Here is a 15,835-nt window from a genome sequence, read left to right on the forward strand (position 1 = left end):
GGCGCCGAGATGCGGGTCCGGGCCGCCTGGGGGCCCTGGAGGCGCAGCCCGTCCCCCGCCCCGGCCCCCACGCCCCTCGGCGCCGCCGCGGCCGCCGAGCCCCGGAAGCGGGCGGGGATTTCCTGTGCCCGCCCCGCCCGCGCCCGCTGGGCCGCCGTCTCCGCCTGTCGCTGGCTCCGCGGCCGCCGGCTCCGAGGAAGCGAGGTCAGAGGGGAGGGGCAGGCGGCGTCCGGGAGGGAGGCACCGGGCCACAGGCCAAGACGGACCGGGGTGAGTGGGGCCGGGCGGAGGGAGTCGCGGCTGGAGGGAGGGACGCCTGGCTTCCCGGGGCGGTGAGTGGGGCCGGTCACCCGTGGGGGCGGGGAGGAGGGTCGTCGCGGCCTCTGGGTCGCTGCCATTCTGGGGGGATGTGGGTCGGCCACACTGACACTCTGTGCTCGCCCCTCCCGTCTCCCCGTCCCCCCATCGTCGCTGTCAGGCCCCGCGGGTTCGCACCGCTGTCACCGCTCGCAGGTTACCCCGCGGCTCCTTTTTCTTCACTTGCTCATGCCCCAGTTCACGAGAAACCTGTTTTCTGACCTCACTTCCCCTGCTCCAGCTCTGCCTCTCTCGGGTTCTCTGAAATCCGACCCTCTCCAGGGGCACTGTGACAAGGAGGGCAGAAGCAACCTTACTCTGGAGCGGGCGCCCGTCCCGCCCACGCCCCGCCCGGGACAGGGGCCAGGCTTCTCTGACAGCGCGACTGTCCCTGTGTCCTTGGACTACTCATTTCGGTAGCATGGCCCTTTCTCTATCCAACAACACTTGCTGCAGAAACCAACTTCTGCAGGTACTATGCCCCCCAGATATGTGAGGAAAAGGGGGAAGTGAAAGTCTTAGAACCCCGACTCCAGTAGGCCTGGGATCATCCTGGAGCCGGGAGAAACCAGGTTAGGGCTGACACCTTAACTGCCCAGATGCTGGCTCTGAGAGAGCAAATATTTTAGCAAATGCAGTTTGAGGACAAGTACCTGCCCCCTCCTTTGCTGATATTTCTGCTAGCACTTCCACAGGTTTTCTGTCAGTGGTCTGGAGAGGCTCACATCTGGCCTGTGAAAGAGGCTTCCTATCAAGGGACTCTGCTGCTGGAGAGATGGAGAAGTGGGTCTCAGAGGTGTCCAGATATTTACCTAGAGGTAAAGTCCTGAAAGAGGACTTTCAAACGGAGCTAGAGAATGAGGAAGACATCTGGTGAAGAGAGGGAATCCATGCTTTACATGTTAAAAGTTAAGTGAATACAGGGGCTGGAATTCAGAGGAAAAGGCTAAAATGGAACTTTTCCTTTATTGCTTTATTGGGAATTGTCCTTTCTCATGAGAATTCTCTGAAAAGGAAACCTTGTAAGCTGGGAATCAGTCCAGGATGCTCCCATGAGGCCCTGAGACATCTCTGGACTTCTGAGATGAAAGGGAAATTTGTTCCCTTCCTGTGCATTGAGCTTAGAGTTCCCACCTACCTCTTTTGTCGAAGACAAATAGGCAAGAAAATAAACAACTTGACAGTTGTCATTACCAATCCTGGGCTCCTGGATTCTTGCAAATGTTTTTGGATGGATATGAGTGAGCCAGAACAGTTACCAAGGTTCTGACCTGTTTTTGGAAGACTTTCACTGGCTCTGACTGCTTGGGCATTGAGTAGGAATCACAAAAATATGACGTTGCCAAGCAAAAAGGGACTCTTCACAGTCTCATAGACTATTTCCCTGCTGTAAGGCAGGGAGACCGCTATCACAACACAACCTGTCCTGCTCCTAAGATGTCCAGAGCAAAAAGCCTTCAACCAGGTCCTATGCACTGCAGGATTATTAGGAATGTTTTTTTAATCTAACCTAAATCTCTTCTCTTGCAATCAAGAGAAGAGATCTACATAGAGATAGAAAACATCTCTTTTTATTCATTGGCAGCATCATTCATCAGCCTTCTTCCCTAGTCAAGAGAAGACTATGTCCACTGTTTTGAACTTTCCCCCAGTGTACATATTTCCCATCCCTTTCTTCACTTTTGTTTCCTCTGATGGAACACACTCTGGCTTGACCATACGCTTCTTTAAAATTGAGTACATTTTTATAATGAGATCTGACTGGTTCTATCCTGTGTCTCAGGTTCTTTCCTGTGTCTTAAATCACAGGGCTGTTAATTCACCCCAGGGTCATGTTAGCAGCACCTGCTTCCCCTTTTCTACCTAGTCCAAACCCTTTCTTTTTTTCTTTTCCCAATCAGACATTAGCTCCTCACTGACCAACAGTTTCTCTTATCTTTTAGGGTTGCTTTAGAGTCTTATACTTGCTTTCCAAGTTATTGATCTTTCTACCATATTTACTACCAGTTCTCATTTTCTGCAACAGAGTGACAAGTTATATGTCTGTTTGTTGAGGCTTGTCCTAAGTAAGGCACCATTTGGTACAGCCTCATAAAAAATACACCCTTTGACTAGGATTTCTACCTATAGTAATCATTTCATTCTAAACTAACTGATGAGAATGGGATTTGTGGCAGAAAATCTTATGTGTAATTACATCTGTTTTTGTTGAGTGCAAGTCTGTTTGCATCCTGTCCTGCATATTTCCAGATTGCTTACATTCAGTGGTTGAAATTTCCAGTTAAGTATTTTCAGTTGTTGAAATTAATTGATAGCTTTTGAATTTCCAGAATTGTTCTTTTTTTTTAAAATGAAGTTCTTCCAGCCCCAAAATAACCATTTGTGACTTTGCTATGTAGCACCTGCTCTTTTCTGGCTCAGCTTCAATTGATTGGAACACATCAAGCTTTTAAAGTTCATCTTTCATCAAGCTCCTCCTATCCAGTGTCATCTTTTATCCCTGGGCTGTTCTCCATAACTCCCTTAGGAATATCACCCCTTTCCATTTTCATGGGCATAACTGATATGAATTTGTTCCAGGTCACAATTTGGGTTTGTAGCAAAGATGCTTTCAGAACAGACTGCAGCCCTGGGGACAGGATGGGAGTCAATGAGTGTTCAGCTGGATGGAGCAGAGCCCCAGGTGGAAAGGGGAAGCCAGGAAGAGGGGCCATGGAGGACAGCACCAGGGCCACTGGAGCACCTGTGCTGTGACCTTGAAGAGGAGCCACAGTCGCTTCAGGAGAAGGGTGAGAGCCCGGAGGGGGTGTGTGTGGGAAGCACAGTGCAGAGAATAGTCTTCTAATCTCTGTTGAAAAAGTAGAGTTAAAAATCCCCAAATCGCCATGGACTGACTGCACAGCATAGTCAGTACCAGGACTAGGTCACAGAAATATAAGGAACTTCTGGACTCTGGTCACAGAAATACTAATATAATGAACACCTGGATTCTGCAAACCATGTAACTGGGCTTCTCCCGTTTCTTGCATAATCACTCCCTCCACGTGCTACATGGTTAGTGGTAACAAATATGGGAGACAAAGGAAGTGACAGAAACACTGACTGCTGTTGGAAAACACACTCAGTAAAATGCACTTTACAAGATGAAAATTACATTCAAATAATATAAGTTCAAACCACAGCTAGTCGAGTAGAAATGGATGAGATAAATACTCTACTAACAACCACTCAGTACCCTTTCAGGATATTTTGAGGGAGGGTCTTTTCTACTACCTTTATGCATTGGAGTCTTACCAATGGGTATAAATATAGAAAAAAAAAAGTGACCCTTAAGCCCCTCTAAAATAGGGCCCAGGCTCTAACTGGGAAAGATGGATGCTCCATGTCTAATGGTTCCTCTCTCCCCTCACCAGCTCAGTCGGCTCCCTGGGTTCCTGCCATTCCCCAGGAAGGGAGCACTGGAGATTGGGAGATGGCAGCTGCACTGCTTGCAGCTGGATCACAGGTGGGCTGTGTTCTTCCTTTGGCCTCTCTCAGGGTTTTCTCAACGCTGCCTTTCTACAGCCTTTGCATCATTCCATTGATTTGTCATTTCACATGACCACTAATGGTATGTCTATTTTATGTCTGAACAGATTCTGTCCCTTTCCAAGGGGCTCATAATACCCTTTTAAAAAATGAATGGAGGCATGATGAGAAGAAGGGAATTCCTAGAGGTTAGGTGTTTTTTTTTTTTTTAATGGATGGCTGTGCTATCCACAGGGGGAATTTAAGAATAATTCATTAATGTCCTTTAAGAAATGAATCTGGAAATATTAGGAAAAGAGGACCTGAAGGAAGCTTAGAAGAATATAAAGTAGACAGGATTGGGTGGATGATAGAGCATTTATGGAAAAGAATAGAAGATAGAAAGATGTAAAAAGGGGCAGAGCCAGAGAGAGAAAACAGGTTTAGATTCAGAAGGCAAGGGGAGAGCCGTGGGAAGACAGTAATAATAGTAGTAGTAGTATCCATACTCCCAAAGTGCTTACCATGCTTGCTGTTCTCTGAGTGCTTTATGTATATTAACTCATTTTACCCTGAGAGAAACTCAGTTATCCCCATTTTACAGATGAGAAAATTGGACAGGAAAAGATTAAGGCACTTGTGTAAGGTCATACTGCTAATAAGTGGCAGAGCTCGGAGTCATTTGGCTCCAGAATCTGGGCTCCTAACTGCCGCACTATGCTGCCTTAAAAGACAAGGATATGGCATAATAGGGGAAGGGGGCAAGAAAGAATATTTTCTCTATATTCTTTTGTGCTGATAGGAAAGGAAAGGTCAAGTGGAGAAAGGAGGAGCTAGGACACAATTTCTACAAGGAAAAGAATAAGGCCGGTGAGAAGAGACTGGGCAGACACCTGTAACTAAACAGAGGGACCAAAGAGTTTGTGGTGCCTCCAACTTCTCATGGTCCCAATTTGGGAAAATCCTCTACAGCCGTTTTCCTCACTCATTCACAGACCATTACCTTTACCCCTTTCCTCATTTCCTCTTCACCAAAACCATGTGCCCTGCCCAGGGACCTCTGGGCAGTTCTTTTTCTAGACACTCTCTTGCCCTCTCCCCTCTACTACTACCTCAGCCTTTTATACTGAGAACCCATTTCCCTTAAGGAACAGCTGCTGACAGATGATGCTACATTTTGTTTCAGGGCCTGGTAACCATCAAGGATGTGTCACTGTGTTTCTCTCAGGAGGAGTGGCGGAGCCTGGACCCTTCTCAGACAGACTTTTATGGAGAATACGTCATGCAGGAAAACTGTGGGATAGTAGTCTCTCTAAGTAAGCATGACCTTCCCCAGCCACTAAATGACTGTGCTCTGGGAGAATGGAGTCGTCTGCTCCAGGGCTGTTGGAGAGCGTCTATTTGGGGTTCTTTTCTAGGCAGAGAATCTGTCTAAGCTTCCACTAGAGAAAGAATGCTAGAGTTAATTCAAAGGGAATGGAAGTAAAGTGTCATATTTTTAAAAACAACAAAATGATGTGAATTATTAGAGAAGAGAACTTTAGGCTCTTCTTGGTTGGGAATTGGGAGGTTCTTTCAAAGCAGAGAGAAGGACATCTAAGAGATGGAACTGAGTCCTCGGAAACTCAGAAACCACCTAGGGAAAGATCGGAGTGTAGGTGGTGAGACAGCTGCAGTAGGGCTAATTAAGTGAAGTTATGACCAGAAAAGACAGTGGGACTGGAAGTATTTGAAATTTGAGTGGAAGAGAGCACTCATTGGGAAGAAAGTATGATTTTCTGAAAGAAAGAAGAGGGACTGAACAGAAACGGGAGGGGGGAAGAGGGAAAGGCTTGTATCTGGCCTTCTATCTTTTCATGTTTTAATATTTCTCTGCTGATGTGGTTGCGCTGTGTCTTAGCTGCGGCACACGGGATCTAGTTCCCTGACCAGGGATCGAACCGGGGCCCCCTGCCTTGGGAGCATGGAGTCTTAACCGCTGTACCACCAGGGAAGTCCCCTGGCCTTTCTTTTATCTATAGAGTTCCAGGGAATAATCTAGGAAACAGCTTTTTTCAGAAATGAGAATTACGGTTGAACTAATTGACATCTCTGTTTTCCTTTCCCATGGGCAGGATTTCCAATCCCCAAACTGGACATGCTTTCTCAACTAGAAGGAGGGGAAGAGCAATGGGTTCCTGACCCCCAGGACTTAGAAGAGAGGGACATTCTGAAGGTCACATATACAGGTAATGACGTAGAACACACTCAGCCACGGCCTTCACCCCTTTTGGAGTTTCATCATTACACGGTCCTCTAATCCATCCTCTGCCTCAGAGAGTTACAGTACTGAAAGGTTTAGAGATCTTTTTCTTCAAAAGCAAGACGGTGTAACACAGTGGTTTAGAGGGCAGGCTCTGGAGCTAAACTTTGTGGATCTGAATCCAGGACCATACCTGTGGAACCTTGGAAAAGTAATTAACTTATCTTTGGGTTCCTCATCTATAAATTATCGTGAGATTTAAATATGTAACCATAGTAGAACAGTACCAGCCACATAATAAGCACTCAGTAAATGTTAATTGTTGTGGTTGTTCAACCTGCCACCCATTGTGGAAATGCCTTCCACAGTGTCTCTAGCGCTGACAGGTGGTCACCCAGCCAGTGATGATTGTAGCACGTTTCTTAACTCTCTCCATCTATGCTTAGGCAGGAAGATGGTGATTAATAGTTTTTTTTAAGTGCTAAATAAATAACAGTAATAAATAAGTAACAACAATAGCATAGACCATTTACTAGTGCTTACTATATGCAGGTACTATCTGTCTTATAACATCTATCTTATAATGATTCCCATTTTACAGAAGAAGAAATGAAAGCCTACAGAAGTTAAGTGGGAAAGCTGAGATTCGAAATTGGGTATCTGTCTCCTAAGCCTAGGCTTTTAACCTCTGTACCTCTTGCACTGTCTTATACAACATTAAAATCTGTTCTCTCAGCCTTTATGGGGTGAGGTTTAGGCCCTAATAGGCATCATACAACCTCACCTCTGACTCAGGTCCTGGGGTACTCCCTTGTGACTCCCCTCTTGGGGTCGGTATTTTCCCTTCTCCACAGGAGATGGAAGTGAGCACGAAGGGGATACCCCTGAACTAGAAGCAGAACCTCCCAGAATGTTATCTAGTGTGTCTGAAGATACCGTTCTCTGGAACCCAGAGCAGGATGAGAGCTGGGATTCCATGCCCAGGAGCTCCAGAGGCATGCTCCTTGGCCCACCATTTCTTCAGGAAGATAGCTTCTCAAACCTTCTGTGTAGCACAGAAATGGATTCCCTGTTAAGACCGCACACGTGCCCCCAGTGTGGGAAACAGTTTGTGTGGGGCTCCCACCTTGCCAGGCACCAGCAAACACACACTGGGGAGAGGCCCTACAGCTGCCTCAAGTGTGAGAAGAGCTTTGGGAGAAGACATCACCTGATCCGACACCAGAAAACCCACCTACATGACAAACCCAGCAAGTGCTCTGAGTGTGGCAAGAATTTCCGATGCAACTCCCATCTGGCCAGCCACCAGAGAGTACATGCAGAAGGCAAGTCCTGCAAGGGCCAAGAGGTTGGAGAGAGCCCTGGGGCTCGGAAGCGGCAGCGCGCTCCCCCAGTGCCGAAGTGTCACGTGTGCACTGAGTGTGGGAAGAGCTTTGGCCGACGGCACCACCTGGTGAGACACTGGCTGACGCACACCGGGGAGAAGCCCTTCCAGTGCGCGCGCTGTGAGAAGAGCTTCGGCCGTAAACATCACCTGGACAGGCACCTGCTGACCCACCAGGGACAGAGTCCCCGGAGCAGCTGGGACAGAGGGACATCTGTCTTTTAAAATCTGTTTCTGTTGCAGCTGTGGTCACATCTTTCAACCGGTGCTACCAGGAGTCTCTGCCAGAGCTGACCCTCTCCTGCACCCCCGTGGCCAGAGTCATGAGTCCCAGTCCATCCCTAGAAAGATGAGGTTCCAGCATTGGCCAGAGTATTTCTCACCAGTTCTATGAGATGCCACATAAAGTAGAGTTCTTTGGGCAAAACTTTTGGGAAACAGTGCCTACTGCATGGGCTGATATTCAGCCTGAGCCCATTCTCCAGGGTACAGTGGTACCAGCAGTTTTTGGCTAAGGCCCAAACTGCTTGGATTGGTTGGTTGGAGCTTATGCCATACCAGTCGTTAAATATTTTGAGTATCACCCTTCCGTAACATAACTATTCTCTCTCTCTCTCTCTCTCTCTTTCTCTTTCTCTCTCTCTCTATATCTATAGCTATATCTATATCTATCTATCTATATATATACACATATATATATATGAAGAGAAAGACCATATTGGCATATTAAAGGCTCTGAAAATTTATGCAGTAGAGCAAATGGTTAAGCCTCTTTTAATGCAGTGTTTCCTAAATTTATTTGACTTCAGTATCCTTTTTATCTCACATCCCACAGAACTGGTGACTCCATGAAACATACTGGTGAACACTGGGTTAGAGAGTAACGAGGAAACAGGAAAGAGAGAGTGATCAGGCACCCAGAGCCCCCTTTTTTATCCAGATGAAAGCTGAGGGGCCGACCTTCTTATTGTGTGGGCCCATCATCCTTACACCGATCATCTGAACATACATCCACACCTCTCACCCAACCTGCTGAAAAACAGAAACAATAACCTTCTCACCCCTATTCCTGCTCCCTTCACCCTGCGTATACATATATCCAGCTGAGAGACCACACTACAGTGCTAAGAGATGGACCTTATACCCCCAAGTAACCCAGGCCCACACAGAAGAAAAATACTTTATCCCCTTGAACAGACCCCTTTCCTCTTGACAGTGTCTTTATGTGTCTGTGTATCTGTGTGCAGGGTCTTTGAAGAGAGCATGCAAAGTGCAAACTGTATAAGCTAGATTTTCTAGGGGCTATGTTCTGGGGATGAGGGTAGTGGGGATTGTAAGGATTTTTTTGTTTTGTTTCAAGATAGTAAGTAAGCTGAGTGATCAAGGGAGCCCTAGTGGAAATGGTTAAGTTGTGGGAGTTGAGATATAAAGCCTTCCCCAGTATCACTGAGATCAAGACAACTGTGGATATTTAAGTCTAGGTCTGAATCTCTGGGCCACAGATTCTTTTTGCCAAAGTGGAGAGAGAAAGAGACATCCTCAGTGAGGTGAGCTGTTTCTTAATTGATTTTAAGCAAGGTACATATAGAAGCTTTGTGCTTAGTGGATTTTTTGGTCTTGTTTGAAGTGCTGCGAAATTAAGGCAGGAGTCACAGTGCCTGCAGGTTGTTATCATCACTCTTGTTTGACCTTGACTGCCTCATCAAGGGGGCAGAGTTATTCTTGTGGATCTCATTCCCCTAAACAGAACTTTAGGAGAAATGGCTGTGGCTTAGCTATTCAGCTGATGCAGGGTAATGAGCTTTCTGGTTGATTTTCCTCCCAATTCTGGAAAGGTGTCTGCACTAAGACTCTTAACTCCAGAACTTGCATAAGTATTCTAGCATCCATTAGTTGATGAGTTGGTCATTGTTTCTCTTTGTTGATGATGTGTTAATACCAATCTTATCATTTAAAAATTACCTTGTATGTAAGAACAGTTTGGGGTTAGGGAGGGAGAAAAGCCAAGAGGATGGAAGTGGGATATTTTCTCTTTAATGCTTAGATTCCGGTTTTTCCTTAACACACGTTTCTCAACCACAGTTGGTGGAATTAACCAGAGAGGCAAGAGGAAGTTAGCTGCAACAGTCTAGTTTAATGACTGTTCCACTTGCTTAGGAAAAACTGGGTGAATCATAGCTCCTTAGAGTCCTGGGCCCAAATGGAGCCAAAAATAGGGTCATTTTGCTCACTGGGCTTCTTAGAGTGGATATGACTTGAGCAACCCAGCCCCTACCTCCCTTCTACTCAGAGCAACCTTCCCTCTTTGCCCAGAATGTACTTCTCTTGCTTATGTTCCTATGAATAGAGCAAAATGGCCAGCCCTTTGTAAGGCATCCTTGTCCCAGGTCCTCAGAGACAGGAGCATTTTAGGATCAGTATTAGGAGATGCCCCAGGGCACAGGAAAATATTGGGTTCCACTGGCAAAACTGGACTATGCCATTTCTTTTACCCTCCCACTATGCCTCATTCATTAATACACATCAGCTCTTTGTGAGCAATGGTTCAGTACCTGTTTTGGATCACAGGCCCTTTTGAGAATCTGATAAAAACCAGAAACTCACTTTTGAGGAAAAAAAGATATTAGTAATTCACTTAGTTTTGCATACACATTTAACAGGTTCAGAGCTCATCCATGGAGTCACTAAACAGGGGTCACAGAAAGGGAGTCACCCTGACCCAATATGGTCATTATATATTTGTGTCAAGAATTACAAGGCAAGGATCACTAAACATTTTAAGGACTAAGATACCAGAGGCAATAGGATATAAGGAGTGTCTAGTCTTTAATGACTTGAAGGGTAGTGCTTACATTCTACTCTATGTTTTTTAAAAAATTCATATGACATGCTGACAAATCCAGCTTCTCACGAACCTTGTTTTAAAGACTTGTATGAGGTGACTGTCCGTACCATCGGATCATGCCTCTTAACGACCAGGTGTTAACCTCCAGCCTTTGATCTGTTTTAGTAATTGTAAGGTGAGAAAGTGAAGCCCCCAAAGTGTAGGTGCTTTGCACTCATAGCACCCAACTGAAAGGCAGCATGGCGTCTAAGGGCATTCTGCAGAAGGGGCATCCCTTTAGGTCATTTCTGCTGTACTGCTGTCTTCTCTACCTCCGTCCAACACCACTTCCCTTGGACGAAAAATAAAATAAGCAACAGCCATCAGCTGGGCAAAGAGATTTGAGTGGTTTTTCCCACAGGGAACACTCCCATCTTCCTCCCAACTGCCTCTGCCACATGTCTACCCTATCCTATCCCCTTTAAATAAAAAATATCTCCGTGTTCTCTCTGAGCAAAATGTAAAATAGGGAAGTCCATCTTTAGGGACCTGTCACCTTTTTCCCTCTGTGTGGTGCCTCTACCCTATTCAGAGCCCAAGTATCCTTGCCTTTCCACCCCATCAGAGTATCTCTGCAAAGAATCCCTTACAATGGAGATTGTAACCAAAGGGTTAGCTTTCTCAGAGCTATCTACATTTTAAACTGTAGTTCTGATAGTGGAAGTGGAAAAGGGAAAAGATTTTCCCTTGTTAAAGTGATGTTACGCCTTCAGGGAGCAAAGGGGTGATGACTGGGGACAAAATCCTCCCTTTTCCAGCACTCCTACAGTCAAACCACTGTTTCCTATTTCCATCAAGGGCAAGGTGAGCCCTGACTCAGAACCAGAGGTTCCAGAAGACAAGTTCTTTCCATCTCTATTCAGTTGAGTACACTGGATGGGGGTGAGTGGGGTTGGGCAACAACGGAAAAGTGAAATCTATTCCCTTAGGCCCCTTAGAGATCCTGAGATGGCAAAGTTTACTTCTATTCCTCAGAGTGCTGTACTAGGCCATGGATCTCAAAATGCAATCTTCGGACCAGAAGCATCAATATCACCTGAAACTTGTCTTAGAAATGCAAATTCTCACCCTGGACAAACTGAATCAGAAACTTTGGGGATGGAACCCAGGAATCGGTCTTTTAACATGCGTTTTAACCAGGGTATTTGATGTAGGCTTAAGTTTAAGAACCACTGGCTAGGAGATTCAAATTCCATTTTAATCAGTGGTTCCTCACCGTCTTCAAATAGGGAGAGATGGAATCTTCACACCCCTGTTCTCAGATTTATTTTCTGCAAAATCCTAGGCTAGTTGCTCCTCAGTTCAATTCCTCTCGAGTCCCAAGTTATTCCCCCACCCTTAAGTCAGTGAAAGAACTGGGTTAGTCACCAATTTCAGAAACTGTGGTGGGGTAACTACCAAGCTGTTGTAATTGGTTGGGGCTGGAGCTTCTTAAATGGGTATTGAGAATTCATGGGTCTAGAAATCTGAAAAGACAAAAAGGAGCAGACACCTCAAAGAAGGTAAATCCAATGTAAAACCGAAAAATCCAAAGAAATGGTCCTCCTTTGTTAGTTATCTGGTCCTTTTTCAGGCCTAATAAGTTGCCCTGGAGGTAGGCGGGGTGGGCATTTAGCACAAAGGTAGAGAGTAAGGCCATCTGTCCCAAGCCCCTAAGGACCCACGTATTCCTACCCCACAATTGCACTGGAGACCAATAAGGGGCCATGCAGAGGATTCCTAACCATGATTTGGCCAACCCAAATCATGGGCAAGGGCAGCAGGAGTATTAGAGAGCCCCCAGGACATAAGAGGAAACCAGGGTCATTTAGTAAGATATGACACAAGCAAGATTTGAACCTAGACTCTGTTTACTAGGTAGAGGTTGTAACCAATTAAGCCATGGTACCTATGTCAAAACTGCTTCCTCCTGCTTTGAAGATTCTGTCCAGTTCAGGCTACAGGAAGGGATCTGTCTTGCAGGCCCTGGCCCTGATACCTCCTCCACCCCCTCTCCTAGACATACCCATGAAGATAGTTGCAAACCTGCCACCTCTGTGGGGCTCTGCAGCGTCAGAAGGTTAGAGTGAACCCAGGTTTCTTTAGGGGAGGCAATCAACCCCTGTCTCCTAAGGCAGAGAAGGGTGGCTACAGCTTTCTTCAATTCCAGGCCTCAGGCTCTCCCTCTCTCCTTTCCTGCCACAGCCTCCATCCAGTAAGCAGAGCTCTTCCTCCACTCTTCACTCCCACTTCTGTTTTTCAGTTGGTTTGGTTTGGTTTGGCTTTCTGTTTTGTTTTGCCTGGGGAATGCCACACCTTTCCAAGGGTATTTGTTCTTCCCAATTCCTCTCCTTCTTCCATTATAGTTTCTCACTTCACGTTTCTAGCCAATTCCATTCCATCGTGAGCCCACTTGCTACCTGTCCCTCTGCCTATTGTCGCGTTTCTTTTCTGTCATCTTCAAGCCTAAGTAGAGTCCATTGCTCCTATTTCCCACTTTCTTCCCTCAGATTCTTGGCTTGGCTGTAGCATCTCAGCTGCCATCTCCCCACTCTACCTCTCTCTCTCATACACATCTCCGCACATCTGGACTTGGCCAAGGTTGCCTGTACTGCCAAATCCAGGCTCTTTACTCCCTCCCTACAGGCTCTTCTTCCCTTGATGAAGTTTCCATTTTTGGCGTGCTTACTACGTCCCAGGCACTGGCTGTCCCAGGCCTGGGAGACTGAGTATGGTGATGGCCCCTGTACTTAGCGTGTTCCTCAGCCGACCCCTCCACTGCCACCACTTTCCTGCCACACCTCAGGACACTGTGCGCCAAGGGACCCTCTTCCAGGCAACTCTGGGGGTGTATGCCCACTGGCCATCCAGCCCAACAGCCTAGTGCCTGCCAGATTTCTAGCTATTGTCTGACTTGGTTCCCTCTGATGGACAGTGAACTTCCCATTGATTACCCAACCAGGGACCTTCATCTGTATCTTTAGAGATCTATAATACAGTATGATCCCTGTCAGTTGAATAAAGGATGTATTGGCTGTGTCGCTGACTTCCTTCCTCCATCCTCTCCTCTCCCTTCCATTCTCAGCTCTTCTCTCCTGATAAAAAGGCTGCAGCAGAGTGGGAAACACCAGATGGCTCCAGGGGGAGTCACGCAGCCATGCAGGAGCCCCCTCGCTGCCCCTCCCAAAACACACACCTCAAGATACCACAAGTTAGGTCTCCCCACCTCCCTCCTAGTGTCTTGGCTCCCAGATGTCACTCCCAACAACTAGGGAGGCAACCCATTCTGGAGCCTCAGGGAGCAGAGTGCTGAGCAGGCCGGGCCAAGGGTGAGCTGAGTGAGGGCCTAGCACATGAATTTAAGGACGCCTTCCATCTCAGGGTCGTTTAAGGGCTGATCCACTCTTGAAAGACCCTTAGAGTGCTGAGCCTGAGTCTGGAGCCTGAGGTGGTGGTGGTGACTGAACGGACCCCCTAGACAAATTTGCAATTATTGGAGGTTTGGGGGGAGCCAGAGGAAACCTGCACAGATGGGGTTAGACAGGAACTGGGTCCACCAGATGCATTCACCTTTGAGGGTGAAGAGGATGGGCATCTGGTAGAGGGTATCAAGAGGACAGGGTAAGAAACAGTGTGGGGAAAAAACATGGAAACCTGGCCTGGGTAAAACCACCAGCCTGTGACCCACTGACATGGCCTCTCACCCATGGAGCTTCACTGGGGTGGGGAGAGGGAATCACTTTGCAGGCATTGGGTGCAGCCCAAAGGCTTTGCTCTTCTTCATGGGAGTTGCCTTCAAGAGCTTCAGTCCTACTGCTTAGGGGGTGATCTGCCTCTGCAGCTTTCTTAACACCAGCCAGGCTGTTTTGCTACCTGCCTCGTACTGCATATGTTTCATTATTTTCTTGCGTTCACTCTTACTTCCCCCCCCAGGCACTTGGAGTAAAACGTTTGACGTGTCTGATCTTTCCCCTAACCAAAAAGGGGAAGACGGAAGGAACTGACAGAGGGAGGAGAAACACAACTGTGATTGTTCATTGATGGGCCTGTTCTCTCAGCCAGTTCCAGGGGTCGACTGAAATCCTGACTTCCTTCTACTTACTCTCCTATCAGTGTCTTTCCTAGCATTGACAGGACTCATGCTGACACTCCGTCAGTCTTCAGTTCCTCTCTTCCAAATTCTTTGGCTTTTTTAAAGTCCTTTCCAGCATGGTGTCCATCAATTAATTCCCCAAGCAACCTGTCTTCCTGTCCTTGCTAGGCCCTTAGGTTTTGGCTGGATCTGCAGCCCAACCAGACAGCCTTGCCATGTTAGAAGTCCTCAGAGGAGAAAGAAGAATAGGAGAAATCTATTGCTTTGAGACCACTGACAAATGGAAATATTTTCATGTTCTGAAAATACACTCCCCCCAATGTGTTGGAGAACACTTTTCCCTACAAGAAACCGCTAAATTATTAAAGCACTCAAGTGTATAAATGAATTCTAAACTTCTGACCTTTCCCTACATAAAAAAAGATGTAGAGCTAATGAGTAGATGGTGAGGCCCCACTCAACATCTATAACTGTAGTGAAGAGAGCACTGGATTTGCAGTTAAAAGTCAATTTCTAAATTGTACATTTTCTAAACATTAGCTTTTTAATTTAAAATCTAAGAGATTGTAGTGAAGTAAAATGAAATAGTGCATGCAAAAGTATAAACCACCTTATAAACGAAAAAGCTATAACTGACAATTATGTGGAAATTTCTACCTTCTTTTTGAACAAGTTACAATTTATACGAATCTGAAAATGTGTTAAATGAAACACATTTCTATGTGTTTCCTACAATTCCCATCACCTTCCCTCACAATAGAGAACCACTTAGATTTTTTGTGTGTAATCTTCCAGAGTTTCTTTATACAATTGCAAAGAGATATGTTTTCCTTCATTTTACACAAAAGGTAGTCTGTATACTCAATGTCTTGAATTTTTTCCACTTAATTTATCTTGGGGAGCTTGTCATAACAATACATAGAGAATCTTCCCCTTTTTGTAGCTGTATGCTGTTTCACTGTATTGAAGGTTCACAGTTTAACCAGTCCCCTAGTGATATTTCCATTAATATCATTTAGTGCAATGCTGCAGTAAATACCTTGGACATAAGTCTTTTCACAAATGCATTAATATCTAAAAGGTAAATTCCTAAAAGTGGTTCCACTGGGTCAAAGGACATCTGAATTTGTAATTCTGAAGCCAAATTTCTTCCACTGGGGTCATGGAGATTTACACTCCCACTAGCATTGTATGTGAGTGCCTGTTTCCCCACAGCCTCACCAATGGAGTAGGTTCTTAAACATTTTAGATTAAAAATGCTGTCTTACTGTTTTAATGTGCATTTCCCTTATGAGTAAAGTTACACTTTTTTCATATATATATATATATATATTTTTTTTTTTTTTTTTGTGGTATACGCGGGCCTCTCACTGTTGTGCCCTCTCCCGT

At 46.0% G+C, this 15,835-nt stretch overlaps 1 protein-coding gene across 1 annotated transcript; it reads left to right on the forward strand.

Moving 5' to 3' along the window:
- Positions 1-290: 290 nt before the first annotated feature.
- Positions 291-13,392, forward strand: ZNF641 (zinc finger protein 641). Its single transcript, XM_060166402.1, has 6 exons — positions 291-332; positions 2,938-3,146; positions 3,771-3,862; positions 5,051-5,180; positions 5,979-6,092; positions 6,961-13,392. The coding sequence occupies exons 2-6, from the start codon at positions 2,963-2,965 to the stop codon at positions 7,713-7,715; spliced, it is 1,275 nt and encodes a 424-aa protein (XP_060022385.1). The 5' UTR covers positions 291-332; positions 2,938-2,962; the 3' UTR covers positions 7,716-13,392.
- Positions 13,393-15,835: the final 2,443 nt, after the last annotated feature.

The sequence above is a fragment of the Lagenorhynchus albirostris genome, chromosome 11, assembly GCF_949774975.1.
Source record: "Lagenorhynchus albirostris chromosome 11, mLagAlb1.1, whole genome shotgun sequence".
Taxonomy (NCBI): Eukaryota; Metazoa; Chordata; class Mammalia; order Artiodactyla; family Delphinidae; genus Lagenorhynchus; species Lagenorhynchus albirostris.